The 25,739-nt window shown below is 46.1% G+C and overlaps 1 protein-coding gene across 1 annotated transcript; it reads left to right on the top strand.

Moving 5' to 3' along the window:
• The first annotated feature begins 12,106 nt into the window (after positions 1 to 12,106).
• LOC142847362 (olfactory receptor 13C7-like) lies at positions 12,107 to 13,066 on the top strand. Its single transcript, XM_075968068.1, has one exon. It carries the CDS (start codon positions 12,107 to 12,109, stop codon positions 13,064 to 13,066), a length of 960 nt encoding a protein of 319 aa, XP_075824183.1.
• The last annotated feature ends 12,673 nt before the right edge of the window (positions 13,067 to 25,739 follow it).

The raw sequence follows: 25,739 nt of genomic DNA, 5'->3' as shown, positions 1-25,739 counted from the left end.
TCCCTTCAGCTAGAGGAGAGCTGACCCAGGAGTAATCTCGAACTTACCCAGTGTGGGGTCCAATCAAGCTGTGTTCATCACTTCCGGGAGCAGACTGGTGGGCTGGCAATGTGGCCAGTGTACCAAGGTGAGGACAGGTGACTAGCTCTGAGTCACCTGCCCATCTGGGTGCTACCCGGCCATAACCAAGCAGGCCAAGCAAGACCCGTCTCTCAGAGGTGTCCCAGCACCAGCTCGATGTGCAGTCTTGTCATGACATAAACTCTTTAACTATTGTCTCCCCTCCTGCTTCTCTACATGACTCTGAAGGTCAGGGACTCCAAGATGCAATCTTGGCCTTACAAGCTCATGCCTGAGCTTAGGGCTCAGCGGCATGGAGAGGGGGGTACTGATTCTCGAGTCCGAGGTTCCCTGGGGTCCCCAACCCACAGGTGCTGTGCTGGGACCAGTGAACCACACCCAGCCACTAGACCCAGCAGCTCTGTGCTCCACCCTGCTCTCAGGGGCTCCAGATTCTCCACGGAGCTTAGGACAGGGTTGCTGTGGGGCTAGGTCCCATCCCAGAAGCAATTTAAAGTTTAGTGAGAGGCTCTGAGTTGAGCCCAATTAAACACGTGGAAATCTACCTGGAGCTTCCTCTCAACACAAAGTTCAGCTCAACAAAGTTCTCGGGTGCTGGGTTCCCAGAATCCTCCTGGGGTTTATCCCAAGGATTGATTCAAGGTGACTCTGTCACCTCAGAGAACCTACACGTAAGAAAAGCTGAGCCTTGGGGATCTTGATGCGGTTTGCCCGGTCACCCACTGGGTCTCCCCATCCATCCACTGACCTGCTGACTCTCCCCACCATCACCAACCTCCCATCTCCCCGCCAACCTTCCCATCACCACAGACCATCTCTCTGCTACAGACACATCAGGGTGGATGGGAGGCACAGGGACAGAAGTGGGGCACTGTCCTTAGAGAAGTACCAGCAGAGTGGAATTATGGGAAGACCAGATATGACTGAGTGGGCTATAAAGCTGTCCGGGAGGCAGGGGACTGCAGGGTGTGCAGACCTACGTAGTCCAGGATGAAAACTAATAGGCATGGAAGCCATGGTAGCCTTGGGAAACACTTAGAAGTTAGAGAAGGTGAGATTTAGAGAGCTATCTGGATAGCAGGCACAGAGGAGAGATGAGCCAGTGAAGGCTAAAATACCTGCCAGGTTCAGGACATGCTCCCCAAATACGAACTCTTGGGCTACTAAGTGTTTTAAACTGAGGATGGCACTTACAATTTGGATCTGAAATGTCCCCCAGGAGACATTGCTGTTCACCTAATCCCATCTTGGTACTACTGAGCTGGTAGAAACCTGAAGAGGCAGAACCTAGTGGCGGGTGTGCTGGTCTAGGCATGGGACTGGAGGAGACACTGCATGCTGAGCACGGGGTGAGTGGCTGTCCTCCACCACATCCTCCCCACCATGGCCAGTCGGCTTGCCACAGGTCCAGAAGCCAAATAACCGTGGGCTGAAGCCTGTGAGCTAAAAACATTTTCTCGGGGCCAGGCGTGTGGCTCAGAAGGTAGAGTGCCTAACATGCGGGAATCTCTGGCTCCATTTTCCAGCATCACCTAAATGGGTATGATGGCTTGTGTTTGTAAACTAGCCCTCAGAAGGTGGAGGCAGGAGGATCAGAAGTTCAAAGTCATGCTTGGCCCTATAGATCAGAACTGGCTACACGAGAACCCCGCCCCCGTCTCTGAACCATTTTCTCTTTATAAGTTGACCTTCTCGGTCATATCGTTCAGTTATTAAAAGCTGATTAACAAGAATGCACAGGAAAGCACCTAGTACCTTCTCTCACTCTTCTTCCTGTTGTGGTACATGCCTGTGACCCCTGAACTTGAGAGGATGAGGCAGGAGGATCACATTTCAAGGCTAGTATGGGCTACATCACAAGACCTTGTCTCAGAAAAGAGAAATTAAAAGTTAGGAGTGGAGACCAAAAAGATGACTCAGTAAGGTGACCTGAGTTCAATACCCGGAACGCATATGGTAGGAAATAATCTACTTCAACAAGTTATTCTCTTACCTTTGTGTGAGCCCTGTGTGTGCAAGCAGGCACATGTACACACACACACAGACACACACACACACACACACACACAGAGAGAGAGAGAGAGAGAGAGAGAGAGAGAGAGAGAGAGAGAGAGAGAAACAAACTTAGCACAAATGCTTTTAAAGCCATAAGGGTGTGTCTTAGTTAGGGTTCCTATTGCTTTGATGAAACACCATGACCAAAAAGCAAACTGGAAAGGAGAGTGTTTATTTGGTTTACACTTTAATATCACTGTGCGTCATCAAAGGAAGCCAGGACAGGAACTCAAACAGGGCAGGAACCTGGAGGCAGGAGCTGATGCGGAGGCCATGGAGGGGTGCCGCTTACTGGCTTGCCCTGACTTGCACAGCCTGTTTTCTTGTAGAATCCAGGACAACCAGCCCAGAGATGGACACACCCAGAGGGGGGCAGACCCTCCCTATTAGTCATGAATTAAGAAAATACCTTACAGCCAGATCTTTTTCTCAGTTGAGGTTCCCTCCTTTTAGATAATTCTAATTTGTGTGTCAAGTTGATATAAAACCAGCTAACACAGGTTGCCAAGTGATCTGACTGCTTCCTAATAACTAACTATATTAGTTATTAGTTATTCTCCCTCCTGCAGTATAATTCACAACTACTTTCCATTTTCTATCAAACTTTCTTAAATGAACATTCAGAGTAAGCCTTTCTTCCTCTTATAAAAACTCCCCAGGGAAGCTGGACAGTGGTGGTGCACGCCTTTAATCCCAGCACTCAGTAGGCAGTCAGATCTCTGTGAGTTTGAGGCCAGCCTGATCTACAGAGCAAGTTCCAGAACAGCTAGGACAGCTAAGGCTACACAGAGAAACCCTGTCTTGAAAGACAAACAAAACGACAAGAATACAGCTGCAGAAGGGCTGGAGAGCTGAGATGGCTCAGGAGTTAGGAGCACACGCTGCTCTTCCAGAAGACTCAAGTTCGGGTCCCATCATCTATGTCAGGTGGTTCACAGCCGCCTCTAACTGCAGCTCCAGGGGACTGGACACCCTCTTCTGGCCTCTGAGGGCACCTGCACTCACATGCCTGAGCATACACATAGACACATAACTAAAAGTAAGAATAAAACTGTTTAGGTTCATTAATTTCATGGGTATGGGTGTTTTGCCTGTGTGTATCTGCATGGTACCCACAGAGGCCAGAAGAAGGCTCCAATGCTCTTAAACTACTGAGCCATTCTCCAGTCCGTGAAGTTTTTTTTTTTTTAAGAAAAAAAGCCTGCACGTCAGGAACAGTTATATTGAATAAATTAGCGTGCTTTTCTTTCCTTCGTCTGTCTTATGATAACTCTAGCCAGTGAATAGAAGTGGCTGGTTTCTGTCCCCCACAAACCAGACCCTGAGTCTTGAAAGCTTAGCCTCACAGAAGATGAGGAGAAGCCCTGTGTGGACAGGCAGGGGTGCTGCAGCTACAGGGTTGGTTCTGGATCTTTGGTACATAATTTCTGAATTATGTACCACATTAGTGTCTGCGAATAAATAAATGACTAGTAAACCTTTCTGTGTTTGAGGAGTTTGTGGTACATTGGATTTATTATGCTTGTGATACCAGTGAAGCATTGGCGTCAGTGAGAGGTGCCACTAATGATTTTCCAAATCTTGTGCCTTCTATTGCTCCCAGCAAGCCTATGAAGTGGGCATGGGCATTATGGTCATATAGTAAGCGAACAGAAATAAATAAATAAACAAATAATAATTAAACTATTAAATGAAATTTTTGTGAGCCACGCTAGCATACAATTGAGCCCAAGATGGGGTTGTGAGAACTCTCCTACCTTTACAGCAGGCTAATCAAAGGCATGGTGGACCAGACTTTTGACTAGCGTCTGAAAGTGGGGAGATACAGCTAACAAATTCTAATATCCCCATTTGATGTTTGGAAGGTAAGAGAGCTGCTTGTTGAGGACACAAACAAGTAGACAAGCACACACACACACCTGTGCCTTGTTGTTCAGCTTCTGGCTTGGACTAATTACACTCTGCGCCCGTCCTTACGCCCCAATCTCCGCTGTTCCAACTTAGGCTTCCAGCCTTTGCCTTCTGTATTACCTGCTGTCCCTTCTCCCTCCCTTCCTTATATCAATGTGTTAGCATCTCAAGATCCCCGAGAGACAGACTGAGGGGTTCTTTGCCACTGGACAACCTGTGTGCTTGCTGCCCCCCTGGGTCAAGTGGGTCCCTGTGACTGAAGTTTGTCCTGGTACAGAGCAAGGAAACAAAATAAGTAGGTTCTCAGAGACAGACGTGGAAAGTCAGGGGAGCTAGGCTACCTAGGACAGACCTGTGACCCGGGCAAGGACGGTTTGCTAGCTGAGCATTCAGACAGCCAGACTCACCTGTGATCCTCATTCCTCCACTTGGCATTGGGCCTGCAGGAGGCGGAGCTTTGGCCCCTCCCCTCACCCTGACCTTACTGCACCCGCTTCTAGACTTTGCTTCTTTCCTTTCTTGGAGGTACACTGTTCCTCATGATTCCCGGCCGAATCTGTAAATTCTTCAAGCTGCATTGAAACCTTCCCGAGAAACATGGGAAGGTATGTGACCTCCAAGGGGATGTCGGGCCCACATTTGTCTTAAGGAGAATGCAACAAATGTAACCATCAATTCCGGAAATGCTTGGACCTGGGGTTCAGACTACTTATCCTTGGCAAAACACAATTACACACACACACACACACACACACACACACACACACACACGTGTGTGGAATAGGATGTCTGACACATTAAACTTGGTCTTGATAAATCGAAGCCCAAGTATCTCCTGGTTGTGCAGGATGCAGGGCTTCCCCCCATCGGGACTGGAGGTGGGAGGTATGCCCCTCCAGTGAGCCAGTTAGTGCACGCTCCACACTAGAAGGTGTGGCACTGCCTCCTCCCCAATTTCCCAGCAGCCAGGCAGTCTAATCTTTACCCAAGCACAGCTTTTCCCATTTGGTAAATCAATCTTTCTTTTCTTTCCCCTTCACTTCTCTTCTCCCTTCCATACCTCCTCTCTCCTGCCCGTTTTCCAATGCTGAGGATGGATTGATTCCAAGTGAGGCAGCTGCCCTATCCCCAGCCACCTTGCCATTCCTGCCTCCTTGCTACTGGAGGGCGCACTCCCCGAATGGCCAGCCCTGGCTCTAAGTACAGGTTTCCATTTCATTGGAGTACAGGCTCATGTTCACTGAAACTGGGTATGGTGCCCCAAGCCTAGAATCCCCACACTTGTGAGGGGGGAGGCAGGAAATTCAGGAGTTTAAAGCCAGCCAGGAGCCTGAGCTACATGAGACTTTGTCTCAAAACTTAATTAATTGATGCATAAAAATGAAAAGTTTACAGAATAAAGGAATGAACTGCAGGTGGAGTTTTTCATTGGGACCGTCAGTCAGCTCTTTATTAACCAATGAGAGTAATACGTAGTCACAGTGTACAAAGATTGTTCCACAACATTTCCCCCTTTTGTCTAGTTAAAAAGGAAGGTTTTAACTTTAACATAGTAAAACTATATATAACAAAATAGATATCAAGTAAGAATTAAAGTTACAACAACCAATCCATTTGTATTAGGCAGAATTAGAGAAAACACTCTATTATCTCTCTTATCTCTGTGAGCCTAAAGTTTTATACCTAATTTATTTGTTATCATAACTAAGGGAAACTTGAATTATTTATTCTTAACTCCATCAAAGGCCCAGAAGGGTATACTCTTACCTAAAAACAGGGACATCTGGCTGCGTGGACAGTTACCCAAAGTTCTTCTGTAATATTGCAGCATCCATCTTTGGCCTACAGGCCTACTATATCTAGATGTCAGACATTTCTGAGAAGCAGGGAATTTTGAAGGGCTGTAGTACCTTGTCTTGGCCAAGTCTGGCAGTTCCTTTATTTTGCATCCTGTTGGTTCAGCTTGGACAGTAAACTGTCAGCAATTGAGTCAATGGCAGTTTCTTTGCCCATTGGTTAGCTTTTGCCACAAAGTAAACAAACTTCATATGGAGTTTCTTCAATAGCCATCATCCTCTCTGAAGTAAATTGGTGCTGTCAGGAGCAGACATGTCTCACTGTTAAGAAAAGTCTTATATTATTAAAACATTTTTACCACCAGATTCTGTAGGTCTTTGAAGTGTTTGAAGACCATCTGTCTATCTAAATATATTTGTTTAACCTTGAAAATACATCTAATATGACTACAAGTTTGATTATTATAGATGACAAATTACTAGCCTGTATTCCTTAATTATACATTACATTTTAAAATGAGTTTTATAGGCATAATACCACAAACAAGAGTAGAAATATACATATAGGATAGTAGAAATAACTTTAAATTTGTATCAATAAACCAAAATTCATACCAATGTAAAATATTTTGAGATTAATAGTTCTTTTTTAATTAAAGTAGATTAAATCATTAACCCTTTTATCTCATCATTTTTATGTTATATCCCCCTTTTTTCTTTTAGAAAGAGATCTTCAACTTTAACTCCTTTGTTTAGCTTTTTTCCTGACTATGATCTATAACAACTTATAACTAACCCCCTTTAAATGATGACAAACACCCACAACCAATCTTTTGGAAATGTGGGCGTTGTTTTCGCAAGATAGCTTTCTGTTATTTGGGGGCATGGCACCCTGAGAAAATTTAGAGTAATAGTTAAGTGCGGCGGACTTCTCGACCAGCGAGAAAGAACAACCACCACACGAGGATTCTTCTCAGATCACACTTTATTGGAGTGCCCTTGGTTGAGAGAGAGCATGAAGCGAAGGGGGCCCAAGTGCACTAAGGCAGCTGCTTATATCTGGAAAATGGCACATGGGTCGCCCTGTGATTGGCTGACACCAACAGCTGACACCAGACTGCATCAGGATAGGCCCAGGGACCCTTATCCACCACGCATGCGGGAAGCGGGGGACACGCAGCTCTCAAAGGCTTAGCCAAATATGGAGTTGTTTATTTCCAACAAGACAGGATGTCGGCGCCATCTTGTAATGGCGATCCTGTCCGGCTCACTACAGTTAAGTCTTGGCTGGAGTAGTCTGGGAGGCTGGACCATCTCAGCCAGCAGCCTTGAAGCTGTTCTGGGTGCAGAATTCTGAGGAAACTGCAACAGAGGCATTTTGAGATGCTGAATCACCTCGGCCATCCATTTTTATTGGTGTCTGGTCCCCTTGCTCTGAAAATAGATAAACTTTTAAGGTAACATACATATCTGCATTAATACAAGAATAGATTGTGTTGTACACAAGCCAGCCAAAGATGATTTTTAGTTTTATGTTTGAGCAGGTAAAATATATGTTACACATTTTGTAGTTTTTCTAGGTTTATTTCTTTATGTCTGTATCCAGGATTTTCAGGATTTTCCCCAATCAAACCTGACCCGTATCAACCTGGAATGAATCCCTAGCCTCTCATCATCTTTTGACTTCCATTTTGAAGTTGAGATATTTTTAAAACATAGGTTGGTTTAAACCAGCAGCCTCCATAATCCAATGTGTTTCAGCAGCTGTCCATTGTTTATCAGAGTCAAAAGTTTCAAAGACAGCACAATAACACACAGGAGCCAGACTCCCTGTGGATTTCCTATCTTGATGGGACGATTTTTTTAAAATTTAACTTTACTCCTTTTTTAAGGACTTCACTTTATTATTTTTAAATCTATGACTGTATATTTTTTTTCTCTCCCAAGCCTATGTATATTTTTAAACACATTGTAACCAATTTAGAGGGTTTTCCCCCCCATCTGTATCTGTCTTTACTGAGCATCTGTGTTGCTTTTTGATCACATGAGATGAATCTTAAATTATGTCAACCGCCAGCACTGCTCAATTTAGTGTATGGTACTAGCTCATGGCAGTTGGTCGCTGACTCCATCCCACAGGCAATGGCCAGGAGATGCCTCTCTGCACCAAGGCCTGCATGAGCAACTGCCAGAACCTGCCATGTGACTTAGCTCATGGCATACTGGTGAGGCTTGCGCTGGTGGCTCAAGCCCATATGCAGCGGCGGGGAGATGTATTTCTACAGAGACCAACGGGGGAGATATGAGATTAGGAAGCTGAGTTTGGCTCCATTTTAGTGTGTTTAGAACCTTTTTTAAAAAGCTTTCTCGGATGAATGTAGGTGCCAGATGTTTGGATGCCATTTGTAAGTGGAGTTTTTCATCGGGACCACCAGCCAGTTCTTTATTAACCAATGAAAAGTAATATATATTTACAGCGCATAGAGATTGTTCCACAGCAATGAGCCCATTCTCTAGCCTTGGGTCACACTCAGTCAGTGACTCCTATGAGGTCAAGGGATAAACAACCAGATGGACAATCATTTTATTGGATGCCCAATGAGGACTAAGCGAGATCATAGCCGTTTGCTTCACAGTGCTTAACTTAACAGGATAAAAATGTAATGTAATTTTTCACTCAGATATCTCCCCCAAACCACTGCACCAGCATAGGCTGGCAGGGCTAAGAGGACTTGGCCATAGCACTGAAGATCTTGGAGAGAGGATCTTGGAGACTTGCATAATTGCTAAACAGTTTTGGACACTACTGACCAATTATGTTGTTCAGAAGGAGAAGAGAGGGAAGGAAATGATGAAAAGAAGTAGCTAGCTAACTTCTTCTAGTGCCTTCCAGATAATTGGATCTTAGGGATGTTATCCCAGAAGGATACAAAGTTTCTAAGCCAAGGACACATACTTTCTGAGTTTTAAATGACCTCGGGGACTAAAAAACAGTCTCAAAGAACTAACTAGAATTTAAATTAACTTCTAAGGGTAATGTCCCAACTTTTGGAGGTTGTGCCCTGAGCAGAAGAGGTAGGTAGAGAGGAGAGGTCCAGCCTGACCTTTAGGGCATCACACATTCTGAGCCCTCACCCTAGTTCTTTCCCACTCTTTGAGAAAGCAGCTAGCTACTCTTGGTCAACATGTTCCCAAGAAAGGTAAGTGGAGACTTTGATCAAACAATGCCAAACTTTCATTAGCAGAACAATAATTCAATTCAGCCTACAAAAGAGGGGCCCAAGGCAGTGTTACCACGGGATCACAGAGACCCATGCAGCTGCAGGAGTCCCTAAGACCAGAGCTGAGGGAAAGTTGGCCAGTCACCCCACCCTGGTAAGCCGTCTTCTGTCACTCACCTGAAACCACTGGGCATTTTCTCTTTTTGTAAAGTCCACAGTGCAATGGTACCAACGAGCTGGATTTCTTGATTTGGTGCTGGTGATATTAAAGGAAATGTCTCCTCTATAAAACCTGGATTCTGGGGGAGACATGAGGGCTGACCAAGGGAGAATGGAAAACCCAGCTGGGTACTGCCCTGCCCAGCCCATATACTACACGGACAACATACTCCGTGACCCTGGACTGTCTTCAAGCTTGGAAAGTATTCACATTATCAACCTTGTGGTTGATTTCTGGATGATATGTTGCCTCTAAGAAATATTATATATTTTTAAACCCTAGGAGAAAAAGATAGATTCTTGCTCATCCTCATGCTGACATGCAGCCGTTCATGGGCAGAGGAGGGTGATGTGTAGGAGAGGGATTCACTGCCTTTGGGGATGGGGTTCCAGACAGCAAGGCTAGACAGAGAAGCACAATTCAGAATGACAGTGAAGCCTGGGTTCCAGGCTTATCGGGAGTGTAGGAAGGAAAATCCACCAGCAGCAGGTGAATAGGTTGCTAAGTGTGGTCAAGGCCTGTTGTGATCACTGCGGCAATATGATGTTTTCTGTTGATAACAGTGATATGGATGCCCGTGTGATTATTTAATTTCACAACTATTTCCCTACTAGAATCATCCGTTAGGGTCCAGGACCATGCCTTTTTCACCGCAATGTTCCTCAAACCTGAAGTATGTCTAGCCCAAAGGAGATGTCCAGTAAGTGTCTGTTAACCCAGGCTGAGTTGCGGTGGCCCTGACATGGTGACAGTCATTAAGTCTAAGCACAAATGGAGCAGTGTCTCAGATTCACAGTAAGGACTGAGGGAGGGACTGAGTTGCTCTCCGCCCTTGTAGGGATGACTGTCTGGGAAGTTCACAACTGTTTTAGAGACAGTGGTAGTAAGATCAGATGCCTGAGGTCACACACAAGTTTTCATTGTTGTTTTGAGGGTTCTTTTGGTTTGGTTTGATTTTCTCTACTGGACTAAACAAATCCTGGTGTCGAGAGGAACTTAAAACTCTGAGGTGCCCATCAAGCGTCTCTAGAGTGAGCAGAGCAGGCCAGGGCTCAGTTGATCATCAGGAGCGAAGCACAGGCGCTGGCGTGAGCAAAGCAGAACACAAGATGAGAGAAAATGTGGTCAGAGCTCTTGGGCCAAGGGCTGCCCTCCCAGCCCTCACAACCCAATGGAGAGAGTGTCTACAGGCTTCTAGGACTCAGCACTGTGATACCAATGTGGCAGGGCTGTTTCTCAAAGAGGTGTCAGTGCCATAGAGCCATCACCTTGACTGTCGCTGCCCCCACAATGGGTTTCTGCTGGCCTTCGTTTGTGTTGTCTACTTACAGACTTTACTCTCTTTCCCTCCCTCCTTCCCTCTCTCTGTCTCTCTCTCCCTCCCTAGTGGTGTTATGCTCATGTATTCACGTGTGTGGACACATGTGTGCATGGACACGTGTATGTGGGGGCCAGAGGTTGACATCAGATGTCTTACTCATTCATTTACTGAGGCAGGTTCTCCCAAGGAACCTGTGACAGGTCCCTTTGGCTAGCTTATATAGTCATATTTTATTATGTTTTAATAAATAAAGCTTGCTTAAAGATCAGAAGGGCAAAGTGAAGTCACTAGAGGTCAGGCAGTGATGGTATACAGCCTGAATCCCAGAATTTGGGAGACAGAGGGAGATGGATCTCTGTAAGTTCAAGATCAATACAGAAACAAATCCAGGTGTGGGTGCTGGTGCCCCACACCTTTAATCTCAGTACTAGGGAGTCATACGCTTTTCATCCCAGCACTAAAATGAGAAGAGAGAGAGGCTTAGTCTGTTTAGTCTGAAGTTGCCCAGCCTTGGTAGAGGTAAGACTTCTCTAATGACTTGGCTGCTTTGCTTTTCTGGTTTTCAGGTTGAATCCCAATATCTGACTCTGGGTTTTTATTATTCATGCTACAAGCTTCTCTAGTCTGTTTGCCACAGGGAGTCCTGGTCGACGCCTCCTGAGCACTGGGATTGCATGTGAGCCATTATGATTATCCGGTTTTCTATTAAGGTTCTGGGTATCTGAACGCTGATATTCATGGTTGCTCAGCAAGAATCTCATCCACTGGACCATCCCCCACCTCACAACTTATTTCCTTTAAAATATGTGGCAGCAGTTGTATTAGAAAAGCTGCTCGCAGGGATGACCTCAGACTAGAGTGATGCTATCTTTCCTTCAGAGAGGTTTGAGTCCGCTTCTTTTGTGAATTTGAGAGCACTAAAGGCCTGGGACCTTCTCAGTCCGGTCCTAAGTCTGAGAGGCTCTGAAGTTGGGAACAGCACTCAAAATGCCTGCCCTGTGGTGCTGCCCTGGGGTTCCATCACAAGGGGAGGAGGTTTGCATTGGATGGGTGCCCTGGACACCGGCCCTTGTGCTTTGAAGCCTGTCCTTTCTCTCCACGAGACTGCCAGTGAGGGTGAGTGCCAAGGTTTCTTGGTGACCTCCAGAGGCCGCAAAAGCCTCAAGAGCTTGGACCCTCATTTCCCCCATAATCTTGCCTGTATAACTTCTCTTATTTTCTCTCCAATGCTTGAGAGCATCATTTTATACATTTTGCCACTTTCTAAGTTGTGCTCTGCAGGAAGGATAGTGCAACCTAACTTGTTACTAAGTTAGGAAGTTAAATATCTATCTCCCTTTATTTCCTAGACGTGAATAACTCCACAGGGATGCCAGGGCTGTCAGGATGTCTCCAGCAGCTTGGCAGAGTGAGGCTTTTGCTTCGTTGTCCAGGAGCGTTTGGAGTAAGAGAACGTTGATGCTGATTTCTGAGTTCCTGCAGGTTTCAGAACTGACGTACCATGGACAGATCCAATGAGACCTCCCCTGTGACCCGCTTCATTCTCCTGGGCCTCTCGGCCCACCCAAAGCTGGAGAAAACGTTCTTTGTGCTCATCCTGTCAATGTACCTGGTGATCCTGCTGGGCAACGGGGTCCTCATCCTGGTGACCATCCTTGACGCCCACCTGCACACGCCCATGTACTTCTTCCTGGGGAACCTCTCCTTCCTGGACATCTGCTACACCACCTCCTCGGTCCCCCTCATTCTCGACAGCTTCCTGACCCCCAGGAAGAGCATCTCCTTCTCAGCCTGTGCCGTGCAGATGTTTCTCTCCTTTGCCATGGGAGCCACGGAGTGTGTGCTCCTGAGTATGATGGCGTTTGATCGCTATGTGGCCATCTGCAACCCCCTTAGGTACCCAGTGATCATGAGCAAGGCTGCCTATGTGCCCATGGCTGCCGGCTCCTGGGCAGGTGGTATCACCAACTCTATAGTGCAGACATCTTTGGCAATGCGACTGCCCTTCTGTGGGGACAATGTCATCAATCACTTCACCTGTGAGATCCTGGCTGTCCTGAAACTGGCCTGTGCCGACATCACCATCAATGTCATCAGCATGGTTGTAGCCAACATGATCTTCTTGGCAATCCCAGTACTCTTCATTTTTGTCTCCTACGTCTTCATCCTTGTGACCATCCTGAGGATCCCCTCCGCTGAGGGGAGGAGGAAGGCCTTCTCCACCTGCTCTGCCCACCTCACTGTGGTCATCGTCTTCTATGGGACCATCCTCTTCATGTACGGGAAGCCCAAGTCCAAGGACCCCCTGGGGGCAGACAAGCAGGACCTTGCAGACAAGCTCATCTCCCTCTTCTATGGGGTGGTGACCCCCATGCTGAACCCCATCATCTACAGCCTGAGGAACAAGGATGTGAGGGCTGCTGTGAGGAACCTGGTGACTCAGAAGCCCATAACTGAGTGACTGTCACTGAATCCAGGTTGCCAGAATGTAGGACTTCCAAAGTCCCCACTGTACTTATAAAAGGAGCGATTCAGTGTAGAGCAGTGACTTCCCCAAGGTCCAGTCAGGACCCCAGGACTGACACTAAAAATGAACCTGCTTTTCTGTCAGTGTTTCATAAGCAGTAGAAGCTTCTATTTAAGAGGCTGGAAGGAAAAGCCTTCACATCTCTGGAGATGCTGGCTGGCTGGCTGGCGGTTTCGTGCTCAACCTCAGCGTCATCACAGCTCAACTCTTTTAAGACCAGAAGCTGCTGCACATCTCTGGAAAGACATCGGCATGAACCATTAGGAAACAGATGCAAAACCTGGTTCTTGCTGTCCTCCACTTGTGATGTGAGGAACTGCTGACTGTGGTGTGTGCCTTGGAATTATCCATGCGCTTTGGTTTTGTTCAGTGTTTGTGTTTGACATGGAAAGGGCCAGTGAGATGGCTCAGTGGGTAGACGTGCTTGTGTGTAAGCCTGAGGACCTGAACTTGGGCCCTGGACCCCTCTGAGAACAGAAAATCAGCGCCCAATAGTTGTCCTCCAACTTTCTGAGGCATGCTGTGATATGTGTGTACCTGCACACACACACACACACACACACACACACACACACACACATATATAATATATATTATATATATAATAAGTAAACAATTTTATAAAAGATAAGCTTGCAAAATATCATGTATGCTACCACAGTGACCAACGGCACCATCTGGAAATACTTCTTAGCACTAGGAAAAGGAGTTTGTCCCTCAGTGATAGGACTTGTCTGTGAGGGAATACTTATATATATCACATACATATAAAGTAGGGGAAAGAAAATGGCTATAATAATCCTCAGATCAGCCTAGCATTTTCCCCACTGGCTCCGGCACAGGAGTGGTGGACTGTGGTTTGCAGGTTTGGACACATGCATGGTCAGTGGCAGTCCCAACAGCAGTAAAGGCTGGGTACCACAACAACCAGGGCATATTTGATAGGTAAAAAGAGGACTCTCCTCAAACTCACTTAAAAAACACTGTAGCTTTATTCAAAGTCAAGCCAGACTCCGGCCTGCTCAGTCAGCCACAGCTCCTTGCTTCCAAGACCATCTCATTCTCAGGTTGGATCTTTGTGGCTCTTGTCATCTGTGGGGTTTCTGTTTCCAGACTCACTCATGGGATAAAAACCTGTGGTTCCTACAGCCAGAGAAAAAATGTCTGTGGTTCAGGGATTTGCTGTGGGGTGTTTTTTCTGTATGCTGTGAATTCATGTTGCTCTCACTGGTTGATAAATAGATCTGCTTTGGCCTAAGGCAAGGCAGGATAGAGCCAGGCAAGAAATTCAAGAAGAGATACAGGAGAATAAGTCTGGGAGACACCAGTCAGCCCCTGAAGAAACAAGACATGTAGAAAATGAGGTAGCAAGCCAGGAACCACATGGCAAAGCATAGATAAGAAATGCAGGTTAATTTAAATGTAAGAGCTAGCTAATAATAAGCCTGAGTCATCGGCCAAGCATTTATAAATAATTAAGTCTCTGAGAGGTTATTTGAGAACTGGCAGGCCAGAGTGGAACCTCTGATTATAGGGATTGGTCTGATGGTACTCATTCAAGTCCCAAACCAAACAGCAGCTGATGAGAACCTGACTGCCTGGCAGGGCTAGCCTCTGATGCTGAAGATGGGGCCAGTCTCATCGGAACCCCCTGGATGCTGACATAAGGGTAAACTTGAAGTTGGGGACCACAGTGAAGATGTCAAGGGACTTGAGAGGGCAGTGGAAGATCTCACAAAAGGTCTAGTTTAGGAAGTTCTGGGTAACTCTTCCTGCTGTATGGAAATCCCAGGAAAAACAGACTACTCCTGACTAATATTCTGATATTGAAGGCTCCTATCAGCCTGCTCACAGGAATTCCATTAAAGAAAAGAAATGAATGGATTTTTGTGCAGTTTTTTTTTTGGCTGACTCTTGCCATACAGCCATGGATGTCCTGAAACTCACTACGTAAACCAGGCTGGCTTTGAACTCACAGAGATCTACCTGCGTTTGAGTTTGAAATCAAAGTTGTACATCACCCAACTTGGTCTTGTAATCATTATATTTTCTTTTTTGCTTCCCTTTGCTACGTTTCCTCCCAATCTGTTTTTATTTTAGGGGTCTCAAATGTATTTGGGGGTTTCCTTAATCCTTTATTGGGTGAGTTGTGGCATAAATTGAAATAAGCAAACAGAGCCACAAATAAGAACCAAGGAAACAGATGGACAGAGAGAAAGGAAAGGAACCCACATGGCAGAGAAGCAGGAAGGGAAGTGAGGGGAGAAAGAACCAGATGGAGAAGAGAGAGGCCTGAGGGAGGAGCATCAGGGCGGGGAGGGGGACGAGTGAGAACAGGGAACAATGACTCAATACAGCATGGAAGACACCAAGGCAAACCCATCACCTTGTATGCTAACCTAAAAAATTAACCTGAAAAGTGGGAGTGGTGGCACACACCGATAATCCCAGGACTCGGGAGGCAGAGGCAGGAGGATCAGGAATTTAAGGCCACTGCCAGCTACAAAGCAAGCCAGAGATTTTGTCTCAAAAAACCAAAATGACCAAAACCCACAACGAAACAAGTGAAGGCAGAAAGAACGGCTCACGTCTGTAATCCAAGCTCTGAAAGGGCTGAGGCGAGAGGATTACTAGGAATGTGAGGCCAGCCTGGTCTAGATAGTAGGTGATAGGCTATCCTGGGCTACAGTGTGAGATCCTGCCTTCCAAAAGAAAGAAAAGGGAAGAGAAGGGATCCAAAGCCATGAGCTCAGTAAATCTCTGTAAAAAGCACTCAGCCTCGTGTAGTTAGTTCATTATAGCAAGGGGAAATTGACTGAGACACCTGGTGTGGATCCAGGCCTGGGGAGTGGGACTGTGTGAAAGTCATCTTCCAGTAGGACAGTCCCTAAAGAATCCCTGACCTAAGTTGCCTGCGCAGTTCCTCCTTCCCTGGATTTACCACAGGTATTCTATGTCATGTGCAGGAGACAGCAATTGTATCTAAGTACAAATTTATTTTTAATTTTTTCTAATTCATTACTATTATTGTTTGTGTGTATACATGCCATGACATCTGTGGAGGTCAAAGGACATCTCTGTGGAATTGGTTCTCTCCTTTCATCTTTATGTGGGCTCTGGGTTTAGGCTTTCTTGGCACGCACCTTCACCCACCCTCTCTGGTTCCTGAGAACACACTTTGGTGAGCAATGTTATGGGTACCTGAATTCATGTCAGCAGCTGCTCCCCAGCCGTCTGCTGTGCCCAATCCAGATGGCAGCAGAGGCTCTGCTCAGGTGGAGTTGCTTATCATACACTAAACTATGGGCAAAGACGAGGACCTCATGTGAACCTTCCAAGGGGAGATGCTAGAAAGAAAGCCAAGCATACTGAAATTGTCACTTGTCCTTGGATATGGGATCTACTGGAGCTTCCTTCATGACCTGAGCCTCACTATGTGGTCCAAGTATTTGATTCAGGCTGTCCCCACACAGCCCTTGCTGTCCTGGAGTTCTCTATGTAGACCAGGCTTGCCTTGAACTCACAGAGATCCATCTACCTCTGCCTCCCAAGGTGTGAGCCACCATGCCCAGCAGGCACAGGGTAAGCTTTGAGATGAGAACCTGGTTTTTAGAGTTTGTTGATCTAGCATTATCCTAACCACCTTACCACTGAGAGGTGGGCTGGGGCCTCTACAAAGGCGAGGAAAGTGGTCCTAATTCAGATGACCCACTAAGGGAGGTGGGGGTGGGGGAGGCTGGGGCTCTTTGCTGGTGTCTTTGCATAGCTGCAGTTTTTTCTCTGCCTCATTCCTGCCTGTTTTCAGGCTCCGCTCCTACTGACTTGCTGTATTAAGACAAAGCCTTGGAAATAGTAAAAACTGTGTGTGTTAAATGTATTACAGCAGAGAATTCTCCCTAGTATATCCAGCAGGGTTACGGGAGTGAGTCCTAGGAAGGCAGCCCCCCACCCCCATGATGTACTTTCCTTCTTCCGAATCCACACCTCCTAGAGTAGTCCCCAGGAGTACAGCCGGGAGTCCTGACTCAAGAGAGAACATTCCTCTCTTCTTCTCCTCAAATATGCTTCATAAAACCCTCTAATGCGTTGGGCTTCCTTACTCCTTTGTTTTCCTTGGAGATCTATTCAGAAACGTTGCTGCACTGTATGGTCACTCTCTTTTTAATCCGAGACTGTCAACATTCTACATGAACAGAAGAGCCTCTGCTGCCATTAGATTTGGACACAGTCGCTCCTGGGATGCAGCTGCTGGACAACACAGACATACCTTTTCAGATGTCTGTGATTAGATCTGGAGATTTTTTCACAGAAGTTGGGCTCAGGGACCAGCAAGATGACTCCCCTCTCCACCCTGGCAGCCTGAGCACAAGGTTAACTTTTGCGCAGTCTTAACTTCCCCAGGCAGCTTGAGACTTACAGCTCACATGCCCTTCAAGTTCATCCACATTGCCCAAATGACAGGGTGTCCACCTTTTTTAATGGCTTAGTAGTATTCCACTGGGTGTATACACCACCTTTTCTTCAACCATTCATCTTGGCTATTGTGGATAAAGTTACCATGAGGAGGAAGTGCTGGTTTTGCATTCCTTGGCAGTCTCCTCAGAAGTGCTGCTTGGCTATTCTCTTTTTAACCCGAAGAACTCTCACAAGTTTTGCACAATGACAATTCTAATTTAGCATTCCTCCAATAGCTACCAATGGGATAGAAAGGAGAACTGTAACTGCCTGTTTCACTTCTGTTGCTGTGACGGGATACCATGACCATGGCAACTCATATAAAGGGAAAAAAACATTTAATTGGGGTGGCTTACAGTTTAGAGGTATAGCCCATTATCTTCATGGCCAGATATGGTGCTGGAGAAGGAGCTGAGAGTCCTACATCTTGTTCAGGCAACAGGAAGTGAACTGTGTCACTGAGCACAGCTTGAGCATAGGAAACTTCAATGCCCACCTACACAGTGATTCACTTCCTCCAATAAGGCCACACCTATTCCAACAAGGCCACACCTCTTAATAGTGCACTCTTTATGCGGGCCATGTTCTTTCAAACCACCCCACCTTCCCAAAATATTTTTAAATTCTTATAGTCTGAGCGTATATTTTTCAGATTCCAACAGCCTCAGCTCCAATGAGACTATATAATCCAAATGTATTCTTAATCAAGAACAGAAAAAAAAGAGAGAGAAAAAGAGAGAAACAGAGATCTTGTTCAAGTGACTGTTTCTAGAGATGGAAAAGGAAAACAAAACAGACTGAGGGGGAGTTGTTCAGCAGTCAGGAGCCTCAGCCAGGGCGAGCCATTGACTCAGGCCATCGCGATGCCAGGGTACTCCTTGGAAACCAGAACTGGTCCCGCATGTTCCCCATTAAGGCTGATGCTTGGCTCCCTTAGAGGCTAAGTCCAGGGCGGCGCGTGCTGAGCAGCCCATTAATGGTCCAAACTGAGTGTACATCACTACTTCCAGCTCTCCCGAGGAAAAGAGAGAGCTCTTCAAAGAGCAACTGGGATCTGGCAGAGGTAGCCAGGCTGCCTGCCCGTGTAAGGAACTCTCAGCCAGACAGCTGCCCTCCCGGTCTGTCCAACAGTGTTTCTACCCTGAGCTCTTGACGGTCTCGTCTCTAGGGGCCTCAGTTTCTTTGTAAAATGAAGAATGTGTGGCTATTCCTCTCACTCACAATGCACGGGGGAAATATGGAGACTATCGGCACGGGAAGAATTGACGAGGGCGACCTGCCACGCTTTGATTAGGGTTTCCTGTGCAAGCTCTGCCATTCATTTCCCAGAAGTTCAAGGGTGCATTAACATGAATTCCCTGATGATTACAAAGAGCCCTGAGTGCCTGATGGCTCTAGCTAAGGGTTGCCTGCTGCAAACCTGCCATCTGGTGGGCAGTTTGAAAGTTGCGGGCCGGGAATCCGGCAAGTTCCTTTTATCTGCATCTCAAATTCTGAAGACCTTGTGAAAACGCAGATTGGTCTCAGCGGCTCAGAAGTGGGTGGGTCCAAGATTCTACACTTCCAGTAAGTGTCCGGTTGGTGCCCATCCTGCTCACCTGCAGCACTCAGAGGGTGATGGAGAGAGGCAGGGAAGACACTTCTAGGGGGAAGCTGTGTTGTTTGGGGCCTCCTGTGGTCCTTTACTTACATTTGGGAAGATTCACATCGTCTTTTTGCACTCACCAAGACTGCACGGAGTCTGGTCCACACTGCCACATAATACCTCTCTCACCAGGCTGGTTTACATTTCTCAAATCGTGTTTTCCAATAGCTTCCCCCGCTCAGTAAATGAATGGGTTGTGTTCATTCTTGCAGGTGGGCAGTTTCTGCCTCAAATCAAGCATTTATGGGGAGACACCAGGAGTTTGGATCCATGGCATGATCACTTCCTACGAATATCTTCAGACTAATGTTCATGTTTTCTTTGGAAAGTCTGACTCCTGGAAAGGGCCAAGGGCTTGGGAAGATAGGGGAATGGCTCAGTGCGTGTATTAAGACACTAACACGATACTATAGGCTTTCTGAGAGTGAAACATGGTTTTATCATTGATGTTGCTGCTGTTTGTATTTGGTTTGGTTTGGTTTATGGGTTTTTGAGACAGGGTTTCACGTGGGTCTAGGCTGCCTTCACTATGTAGCTGAGGCTGGCCTTGAACTACTGAGCCCCCTAATACTTCCTCACAAATGTCAGTCCACGAGCCAGTCCTGAGCCATTATCCTGTACTGCTTTGCATTGTATGAATCATAAAAGTTCTAATATATTCTTGTGATCCCCCTACTCCTGCTTCTTACTCCTGGCCCAGCCTTTGTGTTTCCTTGTCCCTCCCCACACTGCAGGCAGTGCGCAGTGTGGTGTTCTCCTCTTGGGAAATTAAGTAATAAAAAGCATCTGTCAAAGCCTTGGCATCCGTGTCATCACAGTCTTGGCCCTGCCACAGAAGAAGCAAGACGTGACTGACTCACTGAATAAGGTACCGAGCCACGTGGCTAACATAGACAAGAATAATTGGTTAATATAAATTATAAGAGTTAATAAGAAGCCTGAGCTAATGGGCAAATCAGTTTATAGTTAATGTACACCTCTGTGTGATTTCTTGGGACTAAACGGCTAGGGGACCAGGCAGGACAGAAAACTCAGACAAAAACTGACAAAACACAAAACTATCAAAACTGGTTGTAAAAATGAGATAGTCTCAAAAATATTGTACTAAGTGATAGAAGCCAGACACACAAAGAGTGCAGTGTGTGACTGGATCCTAGAGAAGTCAAAACCAAGACACAGTAGCAGGAGCACAAACGTTGTTGTCTGGAGCCAGGACTGCAAGAACACAGGACGCTTTGGGATGTAGCAGGAGTGTTTCATATCTTGGTTTTGTACACTTATTTCTTAAGACCCATTCGGATCACATCTAAGAATGGTCTACTTAATCAGATGGTGGCAGCCTATGCCTTTAATCCCAGCACTTGGGAGGCAGAGACTGGCTGATCTCTGTGAGTTTGAGGCCAGCCTGGTCTACGGAGTGAATTCTACAACAATTAAGGCTACACAGAGAAACCCTGTCTTGAAAAAACAAAACCAAAATAAAAAACAAACAAAAAGGTCCTGTAGAATGGTATTATTATTATTATTTTAATGTGTGTAGAAGGCTGTAGAGATGGCCCAGTAGTTGCTCTTTAGAGGACCAGTGTCCACATAGATGCTCACTCTAGTCTGCAACTCCAGTTCCAGGAGAGTCACGCCCTCTTCTGATGTCATCAGGCAGGCACGCACGTGGAGTGCAGACATACACAAAAGAAAAACATTCACACGTTAAAATCAATAAATCTAAAAATATTTTTAAAATAAGATGTGCATGGGTGTTTGGCTTGCATGGATGTCTGTGTACCACATGTGTGCCTAGTGCCCTCAGAGACCAGGAGATTGGAGGGGGCAGTTACAGACATTGGAATTGGAGTTACACACAGTTGTGAGCTGCCATGTTGGTGCTGGGAACTGAACCTGGGTCTTCTGCAAGAGTAGCCAGTGCTCTTAATCTCTGAGTCATCTCTCCAGTTCCAGGATGTTCTTTTTTTTTTTTTCATGAAAATTATACCCAAAAGAGTTGATTTACAAACAAAATAATCAACTTCATTTCTCAACTTCATTTCTTTTCTAACTGGTCATGCACACTTGGGGGCAGGTCCTCATGGCCGCAAGCTAGGCTCAAATCCATTATGTAACCAAGGACGTTCCTTGGACTTCTGCCCCACCTACCTCCTCCTTGGGTTCTATCATTATGCCCAGTTTACGCAGGGATTAAAAACAGGGCTTCATGGGTACAAGGGGGAGCTCTCTACCAAGCAAATCACACCCCTGGCCCCTATATAATCTTTCTATTAGCTAATTCCATTAAGACTATCTGGACTCTACCCTAATTCTTATCCCAAGTACTTCTAAAATACAGCCAGATGCAAAGAGATATAAGACATAGCCAAGCACAAAATAAGAGACATAAATATAGCAGAGAAAGAAGCACATGGCAACTGTTGCAGAAAATACAGTATTTGTATGCTGCCTTGCTTAGGATTTCTATTGCTGTGATGAAATACCATGACTAAAAGCAAGCTGGGGAGGAAAGCATTTATTTGGCTTACATCTCCCTATTGCTGTTCATCACTGAAGGAAGTCAGGACAGGAACTCAAACAGGGCAGGAACCTGGAGGCAGGAGCTGATGCAGAAGCCATGAAGGCTGGGTGGTGGTGGTGCACACCTTTAATCCAGCACTTGAGAGGCAAAGGCAGGCAAATCTCTATGAGTTCAAGGCCAGCCTGGTCTGCCAAGAGAGTTCCCGGACAGCCAGAACTGTTACACAGAGAAACTCTGTCTCAAAAACAAAAACAAAACAAAAAACAAAAAAGAAGCCATGGAGGAGTGCTGCTTACTCCATCTGGCTCACCATGGCTTGCTCAGAATGCTTTCTTGTAGAACCCAGGACCACCAGCTCAGGAATGGCACCCGCAATGGCCTGGGCCCTCCCCCATCAATTGCTAAGAAAACATCTTACAGCTGGATCTTTATGGAGCAATTTCTCAACTGAGACATCAAACCAAGAAAAACCTAAAGCTGGGGGGTAGTAATTACAATTGTATCTAATCACCAAGGAAGCTAAATCAGGGAGAGTATAATGCATTCTGGGCCAGTCTGGGCTACAACGGGGCCAATGTGAGCTAGACCCTGCCTCAAAAAGAATTTAAGACTGCCCCAGAGTATAATGTAAGATGCGTACTTGTGATCTCAGCACTAAGGAGGTGGAGGCCAAGGATCAGGTATTCAAAACCAGCCTCAGCTGCATATCAAGTTTGGGGCTTGGGTTGTATGAGATAATATCTCCAAAAATCTCCAAAACCTTCCCAGAAAAAGGGGGCAGAGAGACTGACCAGAGATTTGGGAGGAAGAAACTCAGCAAGAAACTACTCTAAACCCTAAGATGCAGGCTCACAAATGTAATGAACCAAAGAATTTCTTTTTTGGAAAAAAAAAGTTTTAAGGGCAGGAGAGATGGCTCAGTGACTAGGAGCACTGGCCGCCCTTCCAGAGTGCTAGGCTTCAGTTCCCAGCTCCCACGTGGTAGCCCACAACTCTCTACAATCCCATCCCAAAAGATTCCATATCTCTCTGACCTCTTCGTCACTAGGCACACATGTGATGCACAGACATACATATAGGCAAAACACTTCTACACATAGGTAAAAATCTAATGTAATTTTAAGGTTTATTTCATTGTTTAATTATACATATGTCTGTTGTATATGTGTCTGCACGTAAGTGCAAGTACACATGGAGGCCAGAAGAGGGCAGCATGTCCCCTGGAGCGAGAGTTGCAGGCAGTTGGGAGCCACCATGCAGTGCTGGAAAACAAACTCGGGTCTTGGGCAAGAGCAGTGTCTTAGGGTTACCACTGCTATGAGGAAACACCATGACGGAAAGCAGCTTGGGGAGGAAAGGGTCTATTTGCTGAAATGTCCTCCATCACAATCCGTGGAGAGAAGGCAAGTCAAGAGCTCAAACTTGAGCAGGAACCTGAAGGCAGGAGCTGATGCAGGGGTCACAAAGGGGTGCTGCTTACAGGCTTGCTCCTTCTGTTTTCTTATTTTAGGGGCTGGAGAGACAGCACCCAGAACCACCAGCCACAAGGTGGTACCACCCACAAAGCACTAGGCCTTCCCTCATCTGTCATTAATTAAGAAAATGTCCTATAAGCTTGCCTATAGCTTGATCTTATGGAAGCATTTTCCCAACTGAGGCTCTCTCCTCTCAGATGACTCTAGCTTGCGTCAAGTTGACATAAAAACTAGCCAGTATAAGAAGGGACCCCTCTTAACCACTGAGCTATCTCTCCAGACCCCAGAGAATTTCTTAACTGTTCATCTCCTAGGTTCTAACCTTCAAAGATTTGAATTCTATGGTGTGAGGAAAGATGAGTATATGTCTGGCCTGAACATGTCTGTGTTTATTTATTCATTTATTTATTTTTCTGGTTCTGGGAGTGGAATTCAAGTCTCATACAGACATGAGGTAGATATTCTAGTGTTAAACTACATTGTAGTCCTAGCATGTGGTGCTTTAATTCCTTCCTGGGACTACTGACCCACACAAGTTACCAGTGAGGAGAGGGAAAGAATAAAAATCTTTGGAAGCTTAACTGTGTCAGATGCTTCTCACCAGATTTAAATTTACTTACAAAGTAACAATTACTGGACCACGAGAGTTTCAAAGTTTTGTAAAGTCACAACTGGCTGTGGAGACAGGGGGGTCAGGAGTTCAAAGTCATCCTTTAGCTTCATAGTGAGTTTAGAACAGCCTGGGCTCTGTGAGATACTGTCAGGGGAGAAAAAGGAAAGAAAAAAACTAGAAAAAAAGTTTTGTGTTGTCAGTGATATCAATACCAGAAATAAACTAAAAAAATGTAATGATGTAATATACAGGACAGATTGAGATTAATGACATAAAGACACACACACTTCTTAGTATAGTAAAACAGCAATGGTATCTGATTGGATGGTTTGCCTTTGGACCGTTCATCACACCATATGCTGATATCTGTGAGTTCAAGGCTGAAGGATCAAGATCCAGGCCAGTCTACGCTTTATAGTGAGACTCTGTCTCAGACTCTTGCCTGGTTGTGGATTCTATTGCTAATAAAATAAAATCACTTCTTTTTTCCAGTACTGGAAGTGGAACCGAGGGTTGCATGCTAGGCAGATTCTCTAATACTGAGCTACATACACCCTCAGCCCTAAAATGCTTTAAAATGTGTTTAAAGGTCAGGTGTAGTGGCACACACCTCTCATCCCAGCACACAGAGGTTGGCTGATCTCTGTGAGTTTGAGACCAGCCTAGTCTACATAGTGAGTTCCAGAACAGCCAGGACTGAATTGTGAGACCCTGTCTCAAAAAACAAAAACAAAAACAGGAAACAAACCCCCAAAACAACAACAAAATGTTTGTAACTACGTGGTGTGTTTATGGAGGGAGGTGGAGACGTGTGCAGTGAGTGCAGATGCCTGGAGGAGCCAGCAGAGGGCAGCAGATACCCTGGAGCTGGAGTTAAAGGCAGTTGTAAGACACGTGAAATGAGGGCCACGTCCAAACTAGGCTCTCAACTACTGAATCCTTTCCCAGCCCCCCAAAAATGTTAGAATGTTGTAAAAATGAATAAGCGAAGGGAGTATAGGACAAGGAAATGTCCGGGTGTATGTGCTCATGTCTTTGGAGAGTTGTTTGGAGGCTGGCAGAATAGTGTCCGGGCACCTCAGGTCGGAGAGTGAATTCTATAACATTGTGTTGGATATCGTGGGGGACAGACTTTTCTGGGAGTTCACTAGAAGAACCCACAGGCCTCAGTTATGCTGGTTCTGCTCCAAGGCAACAGGCAGGCTTTGTTCTCCAAGGCCACAGCCCCGGTTATGAAACTAAGAGCAAGCGTGATGCGCAACGGGAAAATGTCGTGCCTGGCTGGGAAGCTGCTCCCTAGCAACGCGTTAGTTGGTACGCTCTGATCTTCAGTGGGTAAACATTTCAACGCGCGTTAGATGGTGCTCTCTGATCTTCAATGGGTAAACATTTGCCTCTGCACATCCCGTTCCCACCGGCTGATTGAAACTTAACCTCAGTTCAGGAAAATCCTAATTTAGTCAAGGCCATTCTCCGACATCTTCTCCAGTTTCGAGAGAAATGCACAGAGCCGAAGCCAAACACATCTGGTCCTCAGCTGTTACTATCAGCCCCTGTTGACACCTGCATCCTCATCTGGTTTCCAGTTGGTCACAACAGCTCTAGGCTCCCCTCTTTCTGAACTGGAGGTCTCTCAGAATCTTGGCTTGCTAAACTTTTACGTTGCTATTAGTGAGGGGCATATAAAACACCCATCTGCTCTTCTGTGGGGAGCAAGGAAAGTCATACACTGGGTGCTGCTCCCGTTCAGTGCCCTCAGGCGCTGGGTGGAGAGAGATTTCCTAAGCTCTGACACTTCCTTGAGTTCCACGTAGAAAATGAGGTCCAGGTCTCCTTCCTAGGGCTTCCGTGCCCCACCTGGTACATCCCTCCCTCACAAGCAAACCCTTTTCTCC

Source organism: Microtus pennsylvanicus, chromosome 3, assembly GCF_037038515.1.
Source record: "Microtus pennsylvanicus isolate mMicPen1 chromosome 3, mMicPen1.hap1, whole genome shotgun sequence".
Classification (NCBI taxonomy): domain Eukaryota; kingdom Metazoa; phylum Chordata; class Mammalia; order Rodentia; family Cricetidae; genus Microtus; species Microtus pennsylvanicus.
This window is presented reverse-complemented; position numbering and strand designations above follow the sequence as displayed.